Source organism: Mandrillus leucophaeus, unplaced genomic scaffold (assembly GCF_000951045.1).
Source record: "Mandrillus leucophaeus isolate KB7577 unplaced genomic scaffold, Mleu.le_1.0 Scaffold573, whole genome shotgun sequence".
NCBI classification, from domain to species: Eukaryota; Metazoa; Chordata; class Mammalia; order Primates; family Cercopithecidae; genus Mandrillus; species Mandrillus leucophaeus.
The window spans coordinates 697,238-721,713 of NW_012106175.1; the positions used below are offsets into that span (position 1 = coordinate 697,238).

Genomic DNA, 24,476 nt, shown 5'->3' on the forward strand with positions numbered 1-24,476 from the left:
TTTTTTGTGTCTCTATCTCCTTCAGTTCTGCTCTGATCTTAGTTATTTTTTGCCTTCTGCTAGCTTTCGAATGTGTTTGCTCTTGCTTCTCTAGTTCTTTTAATTGTGATGTTAGGGTGTTGATTTTAGATCTTTCCTGCTTTCTCTTGTGGGATTTAGTGCTATAAATTTCCCTCTACACACTGCTTTAAATGTGTCCCAGAGATTCTGGTAGGTGGGGTCTTTGTTCTCATTGGTTTCAAAGAACATCTTTATTTCTGTCTTCATTTTGTTATTTGCCCAGTAGTCATTCAGGAGCAGGTTGTTCAGTTTCTATGTAGTTGTGCAGAGTTGAGTGAGTTTCTTAATCCTGAGTTCTAATTTGATTGCACTGTGGTCTGAGTGACAGTTTGTTATAGTTTGTTCTTTTACATTTGCTGAGGAGTGCTTTACTTCTAATTATATGATCAATTTTGGAATAAGTGCAATGTGGTGCTGAGAAGTATGTATATTCTGTTGATTTGGGGTGGAGAGTTCTGCAGATGTCTATTAGGTCTGCTTGGTGCAGAGCTGAGTTCAAGTCCTGGATATCCTTGTTAACTTTCTGCCTCGTTTTTCTGTCTAATATTGACAGTGGTGTGTTAAACTCTCCCATGATTATTGTGTGAGAGTCTAAGTCTCTTTTTAGGTCTCTAAGGACTTGCTTTATGAATCTGGGTGTTCCTGTATTGGGTGCATATACATTTAGGATAGTTAGCTCTTCTTGTTGAAATAATCCCTTTACCATTATGTAATGGCCTTCTTTGTCTCTTTTGATCTTTGTTGGTTTAAAGTCTGTTTTATCAGAGACTAGGATTTCAACCCCCTGCTTTTTTTTTTTGTTTTCCATTTGCTTGGTAGATCTTCCTCCATCCCTTTATTTTGAGCCTATGTATGTCTCTGCATGTGAGATGGGTCTCCTGAATACAGCACACTGATGGGTCTTGACTCTGCATCCAATTTGCTGGTCTGTGTCTTTTAATTGTAGCATTTAGCACATTTACATTTAAGGCTAATATTGTTATGTGTGAATTTGATCCTGTCATTAGGATGTTAGCTGAATATTTTGCTCATTAGTTGGTGCAGTTTCTTCCTAGCATTGATGGTCTTTACAATTTGGCATGTTTTTGCAGTGGCTGGTACCGGTTGTTCCTTTCCCTGTTTAGTACTTTCTTCAGGAGCTCTTGTAAGGCAGTCCTGGTGGTGACAAAATCTCTCAGCATTTGTTTGTCTGTAAAGGATTTTATTTCTTCTTCACTTGTGAAGCTTAGTTTGGCTGGATATGAAATTCTGGGTTGAAAATTCTTTTCTTTAAGAATGTTGAATATTGGCCCCCACACTCTTCTGGCTTGCAGAGTTTCTGCCAAGAGATCTGCTGTTAGTCTGATGGGCTTCCCTTTGTGGTTAACCTGACCTTTCTCTCTGGCAGCCCTTAACTTTTTTTCCTTCATTTCAACTTTGGTGAATCTGACAATTATGTGTCTTATAGTTGCTCTTCTCAAGGAGTATCTTTTTGGTGTTCTCTGTATTTCCTGAATTTGAATGTCGGCCTGTCTTGCTAGGTTGGGAAAGTTCTCCTGGAGAGTATCCTGAAGAGTGTTTTCCAGCTTGGTTCCATTCTCCCCATCACTTTCAGGTACACCAGTCAGACGTACATTTGGTCTTTTCACATAGTCCCATATTTCTTGGAGGCTTTGTTCATTTCTTTTTTACTCTTTTCTCTGAACTTCTCTTCTCCCTTCATTTCATTAATTTGATCTTCAATCAGTGATACCCTTTCTTCCACTTGATCGAATCAGCTACTGAAGCTTGTGCATTCTTCACGTAGTTCTCATGCCATGGTTTTCAGCTCCATCAGGTTATTTAAGATCTCTGTGCTGTTTATTCAAGTTAGCTATTCACCTATGTTTTTTCAAGGTTTTTAGCATCTTTGTGCTGGGTTTGAACATCCTCCTTTAACTTGGAGAAGTTTGTTATTACTGATCTTCTGAGGCCTACTTCTGTCAACTCGTCAAAGTCATTATCTGTCCAGATTTGTTCCATTGCTGGAGAGGAGCTGTGTTCCTTTGGAGCAGAAGAAGCGCTCTGATTTTTGGAATTTTCAGCTTTTCTGCTCTGGTTTCTCCCCATCTTTGCGGTTTTATCTACCTTTGGTCTTTGATGATGGTGACCTAGATATGGGGTTTTGGTGTGGATGTCCTTTATGTTTATTAGTTTTCCTTCTAACAGTTAGGACCCTCAGCTGCAGGTCTGTTGGAGTTTGCTGGAGGTCTACTCCAGACCCTGTTTGCCTGGATATCACCAGCAGAGGATGCAGAACAGCAAATGTTGCTGCCTGATCCTTCCCCTGGAAGCTTCGTCTCAGAGGGGCACCCAGCTGTATGAGGTGTCAGTCGGCCCCTACTGGGAGGTGTCTCTCAATTAGGCTACTCGGGGGTCAGGGACCCAGTTGAGGAGGCAGTCTGTCTGTTCTCCGATCTCAAACTCCGTGCTGGGAGAGCGACTGCTCTCTTCAAAGCTGTCAGACAGGGATGTTTAAGTCTGCAGAAGTTTCTGCTGCCTTTTGTTCAGCTATGCCCTGCCTGCAGAGTTGGAGTCTACAGAGGCTGTCAGGCCTTGTTGAGCTGCGGTGGGCTCCACCCAGTTTGAGCTTCCCAGCTTTGTTTACCTACTCAAGCCTCAGCAATGGTGGTCACCCCTGCCCCAACCTCACTGCCACCTTGTAGTTTGATGTTGGACTGCTGTGCTGGCAGTGAGCAAGGCTCTGTGGGTGTGGGACCCTCCAAGCTAGGCGCAGGATATAATGCCCTGGTGTGCCGTTTCCTAAGACCATTGGAAAAGCACAGTATTAGTGTGGGAGTGTCCCAATTTTCCAGGTACTGTCTGTCACGGCTTCCCTTTGCTAGGAAAGGGAATTCCCCAATCCCTTGTGCTTCCCAGGTGAGGCGATGCCCCACCCTGCTTCAGCTCGGGCATGGGCTGCGCCCACTGTCCAAGAATCCCCAGTGAGATGAACACGGTACATCAGTTGGAAATGCAGAAATCACCTGTCTTTTGTGTTGCTCATGCTGGGAGCTGTAGACTGGAGCTCTTCCTCTTCAGCCATCTTGGAACTGACCTCTTTCTTTTTTTTTTTTTGAGACAGGATCTCACTCTGCCACCTGGGCTGGAGTGTAGTGGTGGGATCTTAGCTCACTGCAGACTCTATCTCCCAGGCTCAAGCGATCCTCCCATCTCAGCCTCCCAAGTAGCTGGGACTACAGGTGAGTGCTACTACGTCTGGCTAATATTTTGTATTTTTTTTGTAGAGACAAGGTTTCACCATGTTGCCCAGGCTGATCTTAAACTCCTGGTTTCAAGTGATCCACCTTCCTCAGCCTCCCAAAGTGTTGGGATTACAGGCATGAGCCACCACACCCAGCCCAGGAAAATTTTTCATTTGCTTTGATTTGGTTTTTCATTTTATTGCCCTTAATTGAGTCTTCTCTATTTTATGTTGTCAAATTATTTTGTGATTTTTATTTTATTTTATTTATTTATTTTTTTGAGAAGGAGTCTTGCACTATCACCCAGGCCGGAGTGCAATGGCACGATATTGGCTCACTGCAGCCTCCACCTCCTGGGTTCGAACGATTCTCCTGCCTCCTGGGTAGCTGGGATTACACGCGCCAGCCACCATGCCCAGCTACTTTGTATTTTTAATAGAGATGGGTTTTCACCATGTTGGCCAGGCTGGTCTCGAACTCCTGATCGTGATCTGCCTGCCTAGGCCTCCCAAAGTGCTCGGATTACAGGCGTGAGCCAGTGTGCCTGGCCCATATTTTGTGATTTTTTTTTTCTTTGAAATTGCATATTTTACTTTTTCAATGTCTCTACAGTAGAGATGGTTTATACCATTATTTTATATGCTATATCTGCACTAAATAAAACCCACTTCAGCTCACTCCATGGTGTTTTAGAGGGAGCTGCCCACTACCAGGTCACTAGATGTGGCTTGGGCAGAGCTCTGGCTCTTGTAGCTGTTATGGTCACATGATGGGCCTCCAAGTCAACAACACATCTGTCACAGTCCCCGTGAATCATTGCTATTCTGAATTTGCCTCAATAGCTTCATATTTTCACTGGTTACAGACTTGTGCTTCAGACATCCTATTCGTAACCACTGATCCATGTTCCAAGTTGAAAACATAATGTTAAAATTACTATACTGTAAACGGGAAATTAAAAATAACTCAATACCCCAGAACTTCTGGTTTCTTTGTGTTTGAGAACAGTTTGCTGTGGTGGAAAGTGGAAAAATGCCCAGTGATTTATAAACACAACATGTGATCGGGGGAACAATAGCAGGCAGCTGAAGAGATCTGGGAGGCCCGTCGCTTTTTATGTAGTAAAAGTGAAAATAAAACTCGTTTCTAAGTTGGCAAACTCCCTTTTCAGATCATTTCAGGGAATTGCTGAGAAAACATATGCCCTGCCCAGCTCAGCCCTAGCCTGTAGCTGACACATTGGTCAAATTTATTTTTGCTGCAGTTGCACGCTTGTTTGCTTTAAAAGGCGTCTGCTTTCTCCATAACTGAGAGAACGGAATTGTTCCACGTGTAGCTAGCTGCACATACCGCTTTATTGTCTAATCTTTGGAAAAGTGACATAAATCAACAGAGATCAATAGGATTTTACTGATTCTACTTGCATATATAACATGAACCCTTCATATATTTATAGTATGAACCTTATTTTGGAATTTGCTGAAAATTCATTTTCAAAATTATAAAGATAATAATACTCACTGTTAAAGCTCAAACAATACAGAACTCTATAAATGGAAAATGTAAAATTCCTCTCTCTCCCTACACTTACTACCCTTATCTCTCCTACCACCTTCCCATTCCACTCCCTAGGATTAACAACTATTAACAACTTGCTATTTATTTTTCCAGATCTTTCTTTCTCTGTCTTTCTAATGACACATATAAACACATGCAATATGTCATTTTTAACTTAAAATAAATATTTGATATTATTTTGCAACTTGCTTTTTTTCACCCAGCAATATGTCTTGGACAGTTCTTTTTATTGTGTAATTTATATCAATGTACCACAATTTAATCATTACTGTATTCATTTACACTTATTTCCAAGTTTCCATTATTATAAAAAGAATTCCCCATTGAACATACATTGTATATATGTCCTTGTGTACTTTTGTGCATTGTCTTGTGGAGCAGAGTGAAATTGCTGGGTCAGTGGGCTTTTACATTTAAAAAGTGGATGAATGCCACCAGATTGTCTTCTAAAATTGTATTTATTTATGTACCCATGAATGAAGAATGAGAACATCCTTCTACCCAAACTCTTGCCATCTGTAGTCACCATCCATCTTTAAAATCTTCCCAGTCTGATAAAAGAAAATGATATTTTGTTATTTTAATTTGCCTGTTCATTCAGAAGGCTGAATATATTTTCATATGTTTATTAGTAGTGGTTCTCAACAAGGGATGATTTTATACCCAGGGGACATTTGGCAATGTCTGGAGACATTTTTTGATTGTTACCACTGGCTAGAGGGGCTGATGGTCGTGATGATGGGGACGGGGCTTTCAATAGTGCACCGACTCAGAAATCCTGGTTTATTAGCTATTTGTGTTTTTTCTGTGAATTGCTCGTTGATTTTTTTTTGTTGTTGTTGGGAAGTCTTCATATTTTAGAGATGTTTTCCTTTGTTTATAGTATATATTACAAACATTTTCCCCATCTGATATTCTGTTTCTAGTGTGCTAGAGAATTTAAAATTTTTAAAGTAGACATATCTACTTGTCTTTTTCTTTTACACTTACATTTGTTTAATTATAAGAGCAATACATGGTTATAACAGAAAATTTGGAAAATGCAGAGAAGTATAAAGAATCATCAATATTTCTCCCTAGTTTTATTTCTTTCCCTCAACTTTATTGAGATATAATTCATGAATAAAATTTGTATATATTGAAGGTATACAACATGATGTTTAGATATACGTGTACACTGTGAAATTATTATACAACCACACCAATTACATACCTATCACCTTACATAGTTATCTTTTCTCATGTGTGTGATAAGAATATTTAAGATTTATTCTCTTAGTAAATTTCAGTAATATAACACAGTATTACTAACTATAATTACCATGCTGTCCATTAGCTCTCCAGAACTTACTCATCCTGCATAGCTGAAACTTTGTACTCTTTGACCAACATCTCCCCATTTTCCGTTCCCCACTAGCTTCTGGCAATGCCATTCTATTCTCTGCTTTGATGACTTTTTTAGTTTCCACATATAAGTAAGATCATGCAGTATTTGTCTTTCTGTGTCTGGCTCATTTCAGTTATAATGTCCTCAAGATTCATCTATGTTGTTCCAAATGACAGAATATCCTTATATTTTAAGGTTGAATAATACCCCATTGATAATCTGTCATGGTATTAAGAGTTAAAAAAACAAAAAATGTCTCCTTGTGAGTATTTACCACATTTTCTTCATTTGTTCATCCATTGATGGACACCTGGGTTGCTTCGATATCTTGGCTATTGCGAAAAGTGTTCCAATGAGTACGGGAATATAGATAACTGTTCAAGAAACCGATTTCATTTCCTTTGAATACGTACCCAGACTGGGATTGCTGAATCATGTGGTAGTTCTATTTTTAATTTTTTGAGAAATCTCTGTACTGTTTTTCATAATGGTTGTGCCAATTTACATTCCCACCAACAGAATGCAGGCTGTCCCTTTTCACCACATCCTTGCCAACATTTGTTATCTTTCATCTTTTTGATAATAGACTTTTTAACAGGTGTGAGGTAATATCGCATTGTGGTTTTAATTTCCCTGATGATTAGTGGTATTGAACATTTGTTCATATATCTATTGGCCATTTGTATGTATTCTTTGGAAAAATGTCTATTTGGGTTCTCTGCTCATTTTTTAAATAAGGTTATTTATTTATTTATTTTGTTTCACTACCGAGTTGTAGGCGTTCCTTATATATTTGGGATATTAACCCATTATCAGATGTATGGTTTGCAGATATATTCTCCCATTCTGTAGGTTTTCTCTTCATTCTATTGATTATTTCTTTTGCTGTGCAGAAGCTTTTTAGTTTGAGGCAATCCTATTTGTTTATTTTTGCTTTTGTTGCCTGTGCATTTGGGGTCATATAAAAAAAAAATCATTGCCAAGACCAACGTCAAGAAGCTTTCTCCTTATGTTTTTTTCTAGTAATTTTACAGTGTCAGGTCTTATTTTCAACTATCTAACTCATTTTAAGTGGATTTAAAAGATATCGTGTGAGATAAGGACCTACTTTCATTCTTCTCCATGTGGATATCCAGTTTTCCCAGCATCATTTATTGAAAAGATTATTCTTTCCCCAGTGTGTACTTTTGACACCTTTGTCGAAGTTCAATTGTCCATAAGTGTATGCATTTATTTCTAGGTTCCCTGTTCTGTTCCATTGGTCCATATGTCATTTTTAATGCCAGTATCATGTTTTAACTACTATAGCTTGTAGTATATTTTGAAATCAGGTAGAGTGATGCCTTCAGCTTTGTTCTTCTTGCTCAAGATTGCTTTGGCTATTTGGTGGTTCCATATGAATTTTAGAATTATATTTTCTATTTCTGTGAAAAATGCCATTGGATTTTTGTTTTGACACAGGTTCTCACTTTGTCACCCAGACTGGAGTACAATCATAGTTCACTGCAGCCTTGACCTCTCGGGCTCAAGTGATCCTCCCGTCTCAGCCTGCTGATTAGCTGGAACTATAGGTGCATGCCACTAAGCCCAGCTAATTTTTACTTTTTTTTTTTTTTTTTTTGAGAGACGGGTCTCATTATATTTTCCAGGCTGGTCTTGAATGGCTGGCCTCAAGTGATCCTTTCACCATGGCCTCCCAAAGTGCTGGGATTACAGGTGTAAGCCATCACACGTGGTCTGTCTTTGGAATTTTGATAGAGATTGCATTGAATCTGTAGATTGCTTTGGGTAGTACTGACCTGTAGTATTGACGTATTTATAATATTAATTCTTCCAGTCTATGAACATGGGATAGCTTTCCATTTATTTGTATAATTTTCAATCTCTTTTATCAATGTTTTATAGTTTTCAGCGTTAGATCTTTCACATCTTTGGTTAAATTTATTTCTAAGTGGTTTTTTTTTGGAAATATTATAAATGGAATTGTTTTCTTGATTTCTTTTTTTGGGTAGTTCATTGTTAGGTATGGAAGTGCTACTGATTTTTGTTTTAGATTTTGTAAACTGAAGCTTTACTGAATTTGTTTCTTAGTTCTCACAGTTTTTTAATTGAAGTCTTCAGGTTTTTTAAAAAATATATAAGATCATGTAATCAGCAAACAGAGCTAGTTTCACTCCTTTTTCTATTAGGATGCATTTTATTTCTTTTTCTTGTTTAAAGAATGATGAGCATTCTCACCACTTATAATCAATGTAGTACTGAAAGTCTTAGCCAGAACAATTAAACCAGAAAAAGAAATAAAATGTATCCAAATAGAAAAAGGAGTGAAATTACCTTTGTTTGCTGATAACAAACCTGTACATTGTGCACATGTACCCTAGAACTTAAAGTATATATATATATATAAAACAAAGAAGTGGTGGGAGTGGGCATCCTTGTCTTTTTCTTGATTTTAGAGGAAAAGTTTCTAGCTTTTCACATTGAGTATGATGTTAGCTGTGGGCATGTCATATATGGCCTTTATTGTGTTGAGGTGCATTTCTTCTATACCTATTTTGTTAAGAGTTATTATCATGAATGGATGTTGAATTTTATCAGATGCTTTTTAGGTATCTAAGATCATCTTGTAATTTTTGTTCTTTATTTTGTTAATAAGGTGTATTACATTTAATGATTTATGTATGTTGAAGCACTTTTGCGTCCCAGGGATAAATCCTACTTGCTGAATGATCCTTTTAATGTTCGGTTTGCTAGTATTTTGTTGAGGGTTTTTACATCTATGTTCATCAGGACTATTGGCCTGTAATTTTCTTTTCTTGTATCTTTGTCTGTTTTCAGTATCAGGGTAATGCTGACCTTGTAAAATGAGTTTGGAAATCTTCCTCCTCTTTAATTTTTTGTAAGAGTTTGAGAAGAATTGGTATTAGTTTTTTAAATACTTGGTAGAATCCAGGAGTGCAGCCATCAGGTGCTGGGTTTTCTTTGATGGAAGACTTTTATTACTGATTCAGTCTCCTAATCTGTTATTGGTCTGTTCAGATTTTCTATTTCTTTCTGTATTAATTTTAGTAGATTATATGTTTCTAGGAATTTATCTGTATCTTCTGGGTTATCCGATTTTTTGATGTATAATTGTCCATATTAGTCTCTTATTATTCTTTATATTTCTGTGGTATTGGTAACGAGTCTTACCTTTCATTTCGGATTTTGTTTATTTGACTCTTCTCTATTTCTTTGTTAGTCTAGCTAAAGGTTTGTCCATTTTGTTTATCTTTTCAAAAAACTAACTTGTAATTTTGTTGACTTTTTGTATTTTTTTCTAATCTCTATTTTATTTATGCTCTGATCTTTGTTATTTCCTTTTTTCGGCTAAGTTTGGGCTTACTTTGTTCTTATTTTTCGAGTTCTTTGGTATGTAACGTTAGGTTGCTTATTTGAGATCTTTTCGTTTTGTGATGTAGGCACTTATTGCTATAAACTTCTCTCTGAGGACTGCCTTTGTTGCATCCTATATGTTTTGGTACATTGTGTTTCCATTTTTGTTTATCTCAAGATATTTTTAATTTTTCCTTTTGATTCTTTGACCCATTGGTTGTTTGGGAGCATGCTGCTTAATTTCTACATGTTTGGGAATTTTCCAAGACTTCCTGTTATTGATTTCTAGCTTTATTCTATTGTGATCAGAAAAAATACTCAATCTTCTTAAATTTAAGACTTGTTTGTAGCCTAATACATGATCCATTCTAGAGAATATTTTATGTGCACTTGGAAAGAATGTGTATTGTGCTGCTGTTGAATTGAATTTTTGTATATGTCTGTAAAGGTCTATTTGGTCTGTAGTGTAGTTCAAGTTCAATGTTTTCTTTACTGATTTTTCTATCTGGATGATGTATTCATTGCTAAGAGTAGAGTATTGAAGTTCCCTATTATCGTTGTATTGCTGTCTATTTCTCCCTTCAATTCTGTTAATATTTGTTTTATATATTAAATGCTTCCATTTTGGGTGCATATATATCTAGAATTGTTATATCCATTTGCTCAATTGACCCTTTTATTATTATATAATTACCTTCTTGTCTTCGTGACAGTTTTTGACTTAAATTTTATTTTATCTGATACACATATAGCCACTTTTGCTCTCTTTTGGTTACCATTTGCATGGAATATCTTTTTCCATCCCTTTACTTTCAATCTATGTATGTCCTTAAAACTAAAGTGAGTCTCTTTTAGGCAGCAAGCATATAGTTGTATGATGGTTAGTACTGAGTGTTTACATAGAACATCTTATTGTTATAAAAGTTTATTTTAAGCTGATAATAACTTAATTTCAATTATATAAGAAACTCTAACTTCTTCCCTCTTCACATTTTATGCTATTGATGTCATGATTTATATATTTTGTATTGTATAGCCATTAACAAATTATTGTGCTATAATTGTTTTTTAATATTTTTGTCTTAATTTTTATGCCAGAATTAAAAGAGAGTTGCCATCACAGTATTAGGGTATTTTGAATATGACTGTATTCTTACCTTTATAGTGAGTTTTATACTTTAATTTTAGTTTTTATGTTGTTACTTAATGTCTTTTCATTTTAACTTGAAGAACTCCCCTTAGTGTTTCTTGTAAAGCAGGTGCAGTGGTGATGAACTTCCTTAGCTTGTTTGTCTGTCATGTGTAGTATTCTTGGTTGGCAGGTTGTTTTTTTCTTTCAGCACTTTGAATATATAATCCCACTGTCTTCCAGAGGGCAAGTTTCAGCCTTAAGGGGGTTCCCTTGTATATGGTGAGTTGCTTTTCTTTTGGTGCTTTCAAAATTCTCTCTTTGTCAACTTGATTATAATATGTCTCAGTGAGGATCTCTTTAAGTTTAATCAGTCTGGAGTTCTTTGAGCTTCATGGATCTGGATATTTATTTTCCTCTCCAGATTTGGGAAGTTTTCTGTTATTATTTCTTTAAATAAGTTTTCTTCCCTTTTTCTGGGACTCCCATAATGTAAATGTTGATTTGCTTGATGTCTCATGATACCTGTAGGCTTTCTTCACTCTTTTCCTCTGACTGGGTCATTTCAAATGGCATGAATTCAAGCTTACTGATTGTTCTGTTTGATTGAGTCTGCTGTTGAAGCTCTCTATTGAATTTTTCAGTTTAGCCATTATGTTCTTTAGCTCCAGAAATTCTTTTTTATGGTTTCTCTTTGTTGAACTTCGCATTTTGTTCATGTGTTGTTTTCCTGATTCCATTTAGTTGTCAGTCTGTGTTCTCTTGTAGCTCACTGAGATTCTGTAAGACAATTATTTTGAGTTGCTTACCAGACAGTTCATAGATAGCCACTTAAGGTTAAGTTACTGTTGTTTTATTTTGTTCTTTTGGTGGTGTCATGTTTCCCTGATTATTTGTGATCCTCATGGCCTTGCATTGGTATCTGCATATTTGAAAATATGGGCATCTCTTCTAGCCTTTATAGACTGGCTCCAGCAGGGAAGGCCCTTTCCCAGTCAGCTTATCAGAGAATCTAGGTGAAACAGCTGTTGGGTCTGCAGGCAGGCTTGCTACTGGAGTCCTTGGGAAGTATGGGTTGGTACCTGGGTTGGTAGAGGAGAGCCTGTGGCTTGGGTTGTGTGCATGGGCCTGGTGCATGGGTCTTTGGGGTGGGCCTGGATATTCACAGGGGTTGGCCTGGCACTGTGGCAGGCCTGTAGCCTGAGTCTGTGGAGGATGGCTTGGTGCTGGGAAGGGCCTGCCACCTGAGTACACAAGGATAGGTCTGGTCCTGCATCTGTAGGGGCTGGGCTGACCTGGCATCAGGGTCCATTGGGGTAGGCCTGCAACCTGTGTCTGTGTGCAGGCCTGGACTGGAATGGTCCTGGAGCATGAGTCTATGGGCATTGGCCTGTATCCTGGGTCCATGATAGTGGGCTTGGATCTTAGGCCCATGGAGATGAGGGTGAATCCTGAGTCTGTGTGGCCAGTGGGCCACTGGGAAAGGCCTGGAGCATGAGTCCATGGTTCTACTTTATTTTTTTCTCTAGGGCATCTTAGTTTTGCTCATAAAGTCTTTCTCATGTCCTGTATTTTATTCTAGTATTTTCATAGTTTTATTTATTCTCATGTTTAATTCTTTAACTGGAATTTATTTTTGTGTGGGTATGACAAAATTTTAAGAATCTTTAATGAAAAACGTTTCACTTTCAAATCTATAAGTAATACTGATGTTATAAAAAGATGAACCAGGTTTATCCAGTGGTGTCCTCTGAGTAAACTTTCAGGGGGACAAATGAGGAACCAAAAGACACATTTAAACTTCCTAATAGTGCCTTGAAAGCTCTCCATAATCTGTCTCCAAACATTTTTTTCCAATTTCTTCCTAACCTGCCACCTCCTTCAGAAAGCCTCTTGAGATTTCTCAGCTTGCATGGATGCTTTTTAATCACTCAGAGCACTTTAATAAGTTATGCCTCCTGATGGCTTTGCTTTATTATTATTATTATTATTATTATTAGTAGTAGTAGTAGTAGTAGATTTTAAGGAAGCTTTTTTATCTAATCAATCAACCATCTTCTTGGAGGCAGTTTTTATGTGTCCCAATTCAATGTCCCTGTACACAATAGGTATTCAAAAGCATTTCTCTAGAATGAATGAGAATATGCTGCCATTTTCAGAGTCTGGGGTTAAGATACATGAGAAGATGGCAGAACATCTGTGTGTGTTGGGTAGGAATGGGGAACTGGGATCCCTTTGCTGCTCCTTTGAGGGAAGGAGGGACTGGCAAGAGGGCAGGGAAGGAGCTATAGCCAGTTTTGTCACTGACTCTCAGTATGGCTTTGGGAAGTTTCTTCCCTGTTTTAATTTCCTCCCCTGAAAAGCAGCTGGACTTTAGAGAAACAAATATAAACTCCATGAAAACAGGAACTATCTTTTTGCTTCACACGGTCTCCCCAGCCACTTGCATAGCATTTGATGCTAATCATTTGCAAGATGAATGAATGAATGGACAAATGAATGAATGAAAGGATAGGCATGTCCTTTATGCCTTCATGTCCTGTTCCATGCTCCTGACAGCCATTATGAATCAATTAGGACCTTTTATTCTCTCAATCTCAATGTAGCTTTTTCTTAGAGTGACTACAACAAACACTGGTAATCAATTGGTGTTGGTGCCAGGAACATCAGTTGATTACCAGGAAACCCGTTTGCAGCTCTGTATTAGGAGTCCTTGAGTTCCTTAGAGGGAGTCCTGACAGAGCTTGTTTTGTGAGTTCTGGTCCCAAGTGGGTTCATGGCCTGCTCTCCTGAAGGACAGAGGTGTGGGTCAGGCATACACTCCCAAGTGCCCCTGCAGGTGGATGCTGCGCACCCTGCCAGGGCTCTGCTTTTTTTGTGGGCTTGGGTTTCTCATAAAATCAACCTACTGTGAGGGGCCCCTGGGCCTGGGCTTTTTGTAAGGAAATGAGAACAATTAATGGGCTTATCTGATGCAAAGTAATGCTAATGATTTATTAATTATCATAAGGCTTATCTTTCCACTTCTTATTAATCAAAGATGTCCTTGAATTCTGGGGCTCCACATGAGGGGAACAGACCTAGATGCAGCCCTGTGTGAAGGTGTGTGAACTGGAGCCAGGTGCCTCTAGCTTCCCTTGAACCTGTTCCAGCCTGCTCCATCCTGGGGGGTATCCCCTTGGATTGTGTTCAGAGAGATGAAAGGGCAAGAGAAAAGGAGCACCAAATTGGGCTGAACACCCACTATGTGCCAGGCATTGTGCAGGGTACTTTATATTCATCATAATTTTCTACCTACAAAGGAGGGATTATTGTTTTCATTTTTTTTTTTAAGATGAGGAAACTAAGGTCAAGAGATGTTAAGGAGGTTGCCCAAGTCACACAATTAGAAATGGAGCTTGGGTTTGCACCTGAGTATGTCTGACCCTAAGTGGATGCCTTTCAACTGGGAAGGCCTAAATTAGAACAAAATGAGTCTGGGACAGCACCCCTGGGCACAGCTGAGATGAGGGTCCAGCTCTACAGTATGTGTTCTGGGACCACAAAAGGAGGGGGTCACAGTTCTTTCCTTGGGCCTCAAGGCTTTTGCTATCTTATGAGTGAGGCAAGTTTCATACCCAGGAAACAGGTAGGGACCTCTGGGCGTGTCTCAGTGCTGGTGGCAGTGCTTTATTAAGGTCAGGGATTTGTTGGGGTCTTACAGGTTCCATAGGGTGGGACACTGTGGAGAGGGTGTTTAGGGAAGGGAAATGGCTTGACTAGGGAGGGTCAGAAATGACCATGGTTTATTGAGTGTGGTAGCAAAAGATTGTGTGCTGTTTGGGGAGGGACTTCTGGGGAGGCAACCATGGCAGGGCATGAGGAGGGGCCATTACAGAATTGGACCTAGAAGCTAGTAGCTCCTGCCCTCATGACCCCTTTCTGATCCCAGCAAAACCCCTGAGGTCATCTGGCTAATGGTCAAACAATAACAGGTGAGAGAGAGAGAGAGAGAGAGAGAGAGAGAGAGAATGCATGAGTGAATGCGAGTGAGAGTTGATGTGTGTGAATGTGTATACTTGGAGTGTGTGTTCAGATGTGAGATTTGTATAAGCATTTGAATAACTCTGTGGGTGGGAATGTTCTATGTGTATGTGTGAGAGAGTGAACCATTTGTGTGTGTGTGCATGAGTGTGCATTAGTGTGAATGTTTTGGTGTGAAATAGGTGTGTGTGATTGAGAGGGAGCTATATGAGTGTGTGTGAGGGAATATATGTGGGTATGGTATTGTGTGTCTGTCGGTCTTTGCTCCTGTGCGAAGCTGTGTTTGTGTGTGTGATGTGGGGCTTTGGACAATCTGAATTCTTGCCCAATGTGGTAGAAGTGGCAAAAGGAGCTGTGGGTGGAGAGGAGGCTGAGAGGTCTCTGCTGGGACCCAAGGGAGAGGAGCTGAGAGCCTTGCCCTTTCAGGTGCTTAGCTGAGGTGCTGCTTAGACAGGGAGGTCTTCAGGTGAGCCCCCTATTCTGCCAACGAAGTGGGAACTCCTGCAGCCTTCCTTACCTTTTGAGTGACAGGTAAGCACCTCGGGGGGGCCCCAGGAAAGGGAGAGAAACCAGACCAGGAGCTCAGAGCTCAGAGCCATCATCTTTGGGCTGTCACCCAAGCCAGCCCCCACTCCCGGCCAGCCCCCGATGGCTCTGAGGCTGCCCCCCTCCTCACCTCCTGGGTGTGGTGCAAGTAACCATGTGGCCATTGTGGCAGAGGAGAGCTTCGTGGTGTTGGTGTGACCAAAGATCCACGGGGCCCCTGGGCAGGGAGGGCAGCCATGGAGCGACATGTTGGGTTATGTCCTCCACAGCCCACTTCATCCCACCTAGGCTGGCTGGGTAAAGGTCCTTGGTTCTTGAGGTCACCTCTGTCGGCACCTCTATGTTCCACAGGGAGGTCAGCTGGCCCAGAAACCCACATGGCTTTCTGCAACAACCAGCTATCCAAAACATTTCATAGGACAATAATCCCTTTTTACTCAGCAGGGTGCTTAAATTATTCATGGAGGTTCATCTTGTAGACAAATAAAAGGTGGGGTAGGAGAGGCATTGGGAGCAGTGATCCTGAGCAGGCCCTGCCTTAGGCTCCATTGAGGCCTGGGTCTTCTCCAGCCCCTCCACTCAAGGGCCCTCTGGGTATCATGATCTTTCCTATCCCACCTGTCCTCCCCACTGTCTGTGGGACTGGTCCCCACATGTCCTGCACCCTGCCCTGAGCCAGCCTTATTGGCTTAGGATTTAGGTCTGCTAGCTTTGGGGGTTCCATGCCTGCAGCCGTCCGGAGCCCAGGGCAGGTGCCTCTCTCCTCCACAGCTGCCTGAAAGCCCTGGAAGGGTGGCTTCTGCACACTGCTCTGCTCTTCGCGTAGAGGCAGGGGGTGGGAGAGATGGAGTGGAGTGGGGGGTGGTAGGAAGGGCTGTTGCCCCGCCTGCATCCGGGTGGGCCTGGCTCTCTTCAAGCAGTTGGGCTCCAGCTGCAAACTCCCAAACACATACTTTGGGAGGTCAGCCTGGCCTGAGGCTAGGGCATTCCATTATTTTGGTGACATATCTTTGAACCTGCTGCAATTCCTACACCCCCAGCTCAGGTCCCAGTCTCAGCTGCAGAGCCGGAGCCTGATTCACCTCCCTACTTTCTAACTCTTCCTGGAGGAGTGCTCAGCCCTAGACTGGTTCCTGGGTAGAAACGGGGAACTGATGCAGGGAGGCTGTGCCTGGAATCCCTCTATTATGGTCATTTGGCCCTAGCACTACCCTAGCTCTTCTTTTCAAATGCAAATTCCTTTGGGGGAGTAACGTGAGCTGCTTAATACCTGAGCATGGGAGATTGTTTCTGTATTTTCTTCCAATAGTAGGCTCATGAGGAAGATGAAAGAGCCCTGGAAAGGGAGAAACTAGTGTTAGCCTGTTTCATGTTTTTAAACTTTATTTTATTTTATTTATTTATTTTTATTTTCATGATCTAGCCCTGTCCCTACTTCTGATTTCGAGAGCCCTATCTACAAAAAGTCCTTTCCAGATTCTTAAGTATTGAAAATGGCACCCAGACAATGTGGCCAGAAAAAGGATACTGGGTAAGGATAGATAGGTCTGCTTTTTAACCTCTGCCTGGCTATTTTGCAGGGTGACAATCAACAAGTCTTTTAACCTTTCTGAGCCCTGATTCCTCAAGCTACTACATCACCATTACCAAGCCCCCTACTGTCTGTGCCTCCGGGTCCTCAGATGTCATCTGCCTGTATTCAGGGTCACAGGGCACTTTTGGCTTGTGGTTGGGAACCCTGCTGCCTGTGGGGCTGGAGGGAAGACCTGCTGCTTGATGTGTGTGCAGATGTACTGATGTGGGAATGGTGGAGATCGCCAGCCCAGGGGATGCACAAAGCTGAGGCTGGTTGGAGGAGCCTTTGTGGGTTCTGCTGGATAGATGCTCTCTACCCAGGGAGGTAGTTCCTTCCCCACCAAACTCACTATCTGTTGTATAATAAAAGAGTCAGAATTCTGGAAATGATTCACTATAGTGGAGATCTTTGTTTTGTTCTTTTGAGCAAAGGGAACTCATTCATTAAACACTTGCTACCAACTGGGTGCTTTACGTGCTTATTTCATCCTCGTGACAAAACAGGTATTTGTGCTTTCAGGTCACAGGTGAGGAAACTGAGGCTCAGCAAGGTTAAATAACTTGCCTGGCAGTATTCAAGAAGGAATTGGCTAGAGTAGGATTTGAACCAAGGTCTGTCTCAGTTCATTTCTCATTGTTTCTTTGGGACTATGTGCTATTCAGTCAGGTGTTAACTCAGAGAACTTCTCTCTTCTTTTGTGGTATCTTTGCCTTCTCCATCAGGGCTTTCTGAACACCCATTGCTGCACTTCCTGTCCCCCAGAACATTAGATCTCAGGCTTTCCTGGGGTCCTGTGGTCTGGGAGAAAGGGGTTGGTCACTCCTTCCTACAGAATGAGGGGTACAGGATGTCATTACTGCCCAGAAGAGTTGAATTTGAGAAGAAAAATCTGAAGAAGGCAATTTTTAATCTAGAAGAAATATACTTTGTTGGTAAATTTTCAGGCAGCAGAGAAGGTAGAAGAGATTGATTCTTACATACAGTCTTTCCAGACTCTCCGACGACACTGAAACATTCCACCTTCATGGAAATATAGTCTTTCCCTGAGTGCAGGCTGGCCTCTGACCTCCTTTGGCTGAGTTCCAGGAAATTTCTTTCCACTATTTCTTCCTCATATAGAATTCTCATCCACATGCAAAAGTCATAGTCAGTTTTAGAAAATAAAAAAGTACACAAAGAAGTTACAAAAATGCAAGATCATCGGTGCAGAGAGCTGGGTCCTAGTCTTTTCTCCAACTGGGATCCTGGTGGCCTTGGGCAGTGCTCATTCCTTCTCTGGGTTTTAGTATCTTCATGTATAAAATGTATAGGTTGGACCAGTCAGGACTTTCTTACTGGCAGATGATAAAAACCACATTGACCTAGGTAGAGAAGGGAATTATATTGGCTTATGTAAGTGAGAAGCCCAGGATAGCCCTGGCTTCATGAATGGATGGATCCAGGGGCTGCCACCCACATGTGATTAGAACTCAGTCTCTGTCTCCCTCTGCCTGTTATTTTAGAAGACAGGACAGAGAAGAGACCACATTCTCTCTGTCACTGCAGTAGGTCTTGAGAGTAGCTCTGATTGGCCCTATTCTGGTCTATCTCTGAACCAATCAGGCTGGGGATGAAATGTGCTGATTGGCCAGACCTAGGTCATGTGACCTCTATTGGCTGAAGGTGGGAGGTATGGAGTCCTGCTCCCTCCAAACCACATAGCCTGAGCTGGAGGCAGGGCTGTTAGCAGACAAGGGGACGATTCTTCTCCCCTGTTGGGCAGACCCCAACCACTGCCACCTACCATTACTAGGTAAGTGATTTTTAATATCAGGAAGAACTTTAGGGCTATCTATAGATAGTGAAGTATTTCCCCCAAATCAATAGGATTTAAATGGTCTGAGAAACCTGTTTATCACATTTAGCTGTTTTACTATTGGTCACATGGTTTTTATTTTGATAATTTTTTTTGATTTTGCTGATTGAAAAAGCCCAGAAGTATTGGACTAGATGATGTGTAAGGTTTCCATTTAGAATGTTCTAGTAGATTATATGCCAAAGTGAATAACTGTATTCAGTTAAGTGCATATGTTAAGTAGTAAACCTTCAGCTCCGCTCTGTCTTGTCCCCCCCCCCAAATGATCCTTCTGGCTTTATTAACATCTTTGTCGAGCTAGAGCCAAGTCTGCCCTCCCCTCACCCTCGATAACCCACTAGTTTCATGCTTTACAAGCTCTTACAGATGCAAAAGGAAACTCCTTTCAGTGCAAGCACAAACCAGGTGCTAGTTTTTGCCTTCGTCAGCCCAATTGCTGAGTTACTTGGAGACAGAGGTACATTTTCTGGTCTGAATAACATGAGGCCAAAAGAAAGGAGCTCTTAGGGACAGGCCAATCGTAAGATTTGGGGGCCCAGGGCAAGAGGACAAATGGAGGGCTTCATATTACATGTCTGTATATTTATCAGTTATAAGTCAAGCTAACAAAGTAAAATTTCTTTCATCCTCCCTTACAAATGTACCTTTGTAATGACCTAAAGGACTGGATTTAAATTTAAAATTCTCAGACTTCCCCCCATGAATCACATGCCACATAATGGCATCTAGAATGGTGTGAATCCTCTCTAGAAAATTTACAATTTGCTTTTTGCAGATCTATCAGAGGTATCATTATCCATGACAGCTATAGCCCTACGAAATATATTTATCAAATACTAAGACTTGAAAGTTGAAATTGGGTTTTGATCCATGGGCTTCAGAATGGATGTTGTGTTAGCAGGCATGAAAACACATTAATCTCTTTGTGCATCTTCATCAGAGTTATTCGGTAACCAGGTGCATTGTCAATGAGCAGTAATATTCTGAAAGGAATCTTTTTTGTTTTGTCCTGAGCAGTAGGTTTCAACAGTGAGCTTAAAATACTCAGTAAAGCATGCCGTTAACAGATGTGCTGTCATCCAGGCTTTGTTGTTCCATTTATAGAGCATAGAGTAGATTTAACATAGTTTTTTTGTTGTTGTTGAGATGGAGTCTCACTCCATTGCCCAGGCTGGAGTGCAGTGGCGCGATCTCGGCTCACTGCAACCTCCACCTCCTGGGTTCAAGTGATTCTTCCGCCTCAGCTTCCCAAGTAGCTGAGATTACAGGCACCCACCATCTGGCCCGGCTAATTTTTGTATTTTTTTGTAGAGACAGTTTCACCATATTGACCAGGCTGGTCTTGAACTCCTGACCTCAGGTGATCCACCTGCCTCGGCCTCCCAAAGCGCTGGGATTACAGACGTGAGCCACCACGCCTGGCTGATTTAAACATAATTCTTAAGGGCCCTAGGATTTTCTCAATGATATATGAGCATTGGCTTCAACTTAAAGTCATCATCATGAGGTCAGGAGTTTGAGACCAGCCTGGCCGACATAGTGCAACCCCGTCTCATTAAAAAAATACAAAAATACAGGCATGGTGGCACGTGCCTGTGGTCCCAGCTACTCAGGAGGCTGAGGCAAGAGAATCGCTTAAACCCGGGAGGCTGAGGTTGTGGTGAGCTGCGATCACACCACTGAACTCCAGCCTGGCCAACAGAGTGAGACTCTGTCTCAAAAAAAAATAAAAAAAAAAAGTCATCAGCTGCATTAGCCCCTAACAAGAGAGTCAATTTATTCTTTGAAGCCAAGCACTGACTTCCCCTAGTTATAAAAGTCCTAAATGGCATCTTCCAATGTAAGGCTGTTTGTCTGCATTGAAACTCTATTGTTTAGTGTAGCTACCTTCATCAGGCTGGGGATGAAATGTGCTGATTGGCCAGACCTAGGTCATGTGACCTCTATTGGCTGAAGGTGGCCTCCCCAGGTATGGAGTCCTGCTCCATCCAAACCACATAGTCTGAGCTGGAGGCGGGGTTGTTAGCGGAAAAGGGGACGATTCTTTTCCTCTGTTGGGCAGACCCCAACCACTGCCACCTACCATTACTAGGTAAGTGATTTTTAATATCAGGAAGAACTTTAGGGCTATCTATAGTGAAGTATTTCCCCCAAATCAATAAGGATTTAAATGGTCTGCATTAGCCCCTAACTGACTGACTTTAGCTAGATGTTTTGGATAACTTTTTGCAGCTTCTGCCTCAGCAGTTGCTGCTTCAGCTTGTACTTTTATGTTATAGAGATGGCTTCTTTTCTTAAACTTCATGAACCAACCTCTGCTAACTTTCAACTTTTCTTCTGCAGCTTCCTTACCATAGAATTGAAGAGAGTTAGGGCCTTGCTCTGGATTAGACTTAGGCTTAAGGGAATGTTGTGGCTGGTTTGATCTTCTATCCAGACCACAAAAACTTTCTCCATATCAGCAATGAGGCTGTTTAATCTTCTTATCATTCATATGTTCACTGGAGTAGCACTTTTAATTTCCTTCAATAACTTTTCCTTTGCAATCACAACTTGGTTAACTGTTTGGTGCAAGAGGCCTAGTTTTTGGCCGATCTCAGCTTTTGACATATCTTCTTCACTAAACCTAATCATTTCTAACTTTTGATTTAAAGTGAGATATACAACTCTTCCTTTTACTTTGAACACTTAGAGGCCATTGTGGGGTTATTAACTGGCCTAATTTCAATATTGTTGTATTTCAGAGAATAGGGAGGCACAAGGAGGAGCAGTCAGAGCACACACATTTATTGAGATTAAGTTTGCCTTCCTATATGGGCATGGTTCATGGTGCTCCAAAACAATTACAATGAAACATCAAAGATCACCAATCACCATAAAGGACATAATAATAATAAAAATGGAAATATGGCAAGAATTATTAAGATGTGGCACAGAGACCCTAAGTGAGCATATGATGTTGGAAAAGTGGTGCTCATAGACTTGCTTGATGCTGGGTCGCTGCAAACCTTCAAGTTGTGAAAAAAAAAAAAAAAATGCACTACCTGATAAGTGCTATAAACTGAAATACAATAAAATGGCAATTGTCCACAGTAGCTAGGTCTCAGCTAGTTGCTAACAGAGTAGTAGGAAGGTATATTGGAGGTTTCAACTGAGCTGCCGAGATGTTATAAAATGGAGGTTCAATACCAATATTAGTGGTGAGGCTATGCAGGGTGTGCATTTTTCAAAGGGACTCCTAGACAATTCGTTTTATGACTCTAAAAACCCCTCATCCTAGAGAGAGTTGGAGAAGAAACATTTTGGTGAAAGTTGCTGGAGTCGGGAGGTGGGAGGTGTCTGCTCCCACCTCATGCTGTTGGGAAGGGTGTCAAGGCTCACTCGGAGAGCCCGGGAGGGTCGTATGGCCTGTGGCACCGAGCAGGGAGTTGTGTTCTGCATTCTCAGGATTTGTGAGTGTTTCACGTGGACCAGATTGGGCCATGTACACAAGAATTGGCTGAGCCATTTGTTCTGCTGCCTAAGAGTTCTACATGGAAGGGGTCACTGAAACCAGCTACACCACATGTGGGATCCAGACCTCATCTCCTGGCCAGTCATGGAGAATTCTCTTTCTCTTTCCAAACACCTCTTCCCTCTTCTCTGTCAGGACTCTGGGCATAATCCTCACAATAAGTCTGGGGGCAGAGCCTTCTAGTTGCTCCCAGGATACATTCTGTCCTTATTCCACGGCAATAAGATTTATAGCTGGGCACGTAGCTGTACAGCTGGAGACTATATTTCTTAGCTTCCCTTGCAGCTAAGGCGTGACTTTGTCACTAAGTTCTTATCAATGGATTCTGAGCAGAAGAGATGTGTGAGGGATGTGCTGGTAATTATTTAACAACCAGCTCTTTAGAGAAAATAAAGCCTTGACTGTAGTGTTTATGAGTTTCCATGGCGTTAGTATTCTAACCATGGCTGACTTCAAGCTACAAATGTGGATTGAGGAGAGATGTGCACAGTCATCTCTTGGAGCCAGTGAGATCCAGCACACCACTGGGGCGACTTCTGGCTCATGCCCTTAAAGGACCCAGGCTTAAGCCCAGCATGCTCTTTACCCGCTTCCTTCATGCTGACTCTGATGCAGACATGGTAGAGAGTCATCTTGTGCCATGCGGAAAAGGGCAACATTCCAGGGATGGCAAACCAACAAGAGAAAGGGCTCTTGGGCCACAGTGACTATGGGGGCAGAGGGGCTATTTTGGTTCACAAATTTACATGAGAGTAAAATAAACATCAGTCTTATTTAAGTCATTTTGGTTTTAGGGTTTTCACCACAAACAGCTGAATGTATGAAGTTTAATTCACCCAAGATTCCATAAAAGTAGAAAGAGAGGTTGTCATTCAGCAGCTTCTGCTTCCTGCCTGGAAGTACCTGTCTCTCCTTGAGGACTGGAGGGGCACCAAGTTAAGGCCTAGCATAACAGAGGGAGAGGAAAACATGGACTTTCTGTCTCAGTGGATCATGCTGTCCAAATTGTTGTAGTCCATCCCTCCACTAGGCTGTGGGTTTCTAGAGAGACCCTGATGCCCAGAAAGCACATTTGGTCACACCCTAGACATCAGAGATGTGTGACAGGTCCAGGTTTGGTTTCACTTTGGTTCATGGAGAGTCTTGATCTTTGTGCTGGCAGCCCAGTTGTTGTCTCTCTTCCCAGTTCTGCCAGGTCTCTGTCTCAGTTTTCCTCAGGGCATGACATCCCACATACATTGCTGATGATCACCCAGCCACCATGTGAGGTTCAATGCTTGATGACTGTTCTTGCCACTGGACAGATGAGCAAACCAAAGCCCAGATAATCTATCTTGCTCGTGTAATCTCTTAATAGTCTAAATTCCTCAACTGACGGTGGGCTCTGGGGAGGCAAGGATCATGTCTGGTGTGTTTGCTGTTGTAGCCTCAGTGCCCACCTTAGTGCCTGCTTTGGGGCTGGCATTCAATGAATGTTAATTCTCTCAATAAAAAGAACCCTAGTTACAGGGTTTCCCCCCCCCCTCCCACAACTCAAGCAGAATTGTGGTTCTCAGTCTGCTGTATTTTCAAGTGCAAGAATTATTGGAAGCACATTGGAAATGTTGCCCCCCTCCTACCCCAGGGGACTTGGGGCAATGTTTGGAGATACTTTCAATTGTCAAAACGGTGAAACAGGTGCTACTGGCATCTAGTAGAGGCCAAGAATGCTGCTAAATGTCCTATAATGTATGGGATAGCCTCCTGCAACAAAGGGGACTATGACAAAAATTATCCATCCCAAACATCAGTGGTTTAGAGGTTGAGAAACCCTGGTATTAATAGAATTTGCAGCCTCTGGGGATGGAGAGTCCCTGCAAAAGTTGCAGTAGCAGAGGTAGCAGCAGGCCCTTCTGCGGCCAGAACCAGCCCTTTTCCCTCCTCAGAGGGTTTCTGCAAAGCTCAGATCACAAACAGGCCTTGCTGTTGTTGAGGCAATCTTCCTTAATGGGCTGTGGCTGACTTAGCTCCTGCTTCATGAAGTGGGTTGTAAGTCCTCCCGACTTACTTAAAGCTGGTAGAGATGTTGTTGGCATAACATGCCTGCATGGCCGTGTGAAAGATGCATCAAAAGGTAAACAAACAAAACAACCCCACCCCCCTGAAAACCACCTTCTCTTTGGCTTAATAATTACTTTTCCAGGAATAAAGCCAAAGTAAATAATTGAAG

General features: G+C 41.5%; 1 protein-coding gene across 1 annotated transcript in view; it reads left to right on the forward strand.

Moving 5' to 3' along the window:
• The window catches only part of MRPS22 (mitochondrial ribosomal protein S22), a 356,930-nt gene that overhangs the window by 173,833 nt on the left and 158,621 nt on the right, over nt 1-24,476 (forward strand). The window contains exon 3 of the mRNA XM_011998531.1: nt 10,965-11,035. Coding sequence (XP_011853921.1) covers nt 11,033-11,035 — 3 coding nt within the window. The 5' untranslated portion in view covers nt 10,965-11,032. The remainder of the gene's footprint in view (nt 1-10,964; nt 11,036-24,476) is intronic.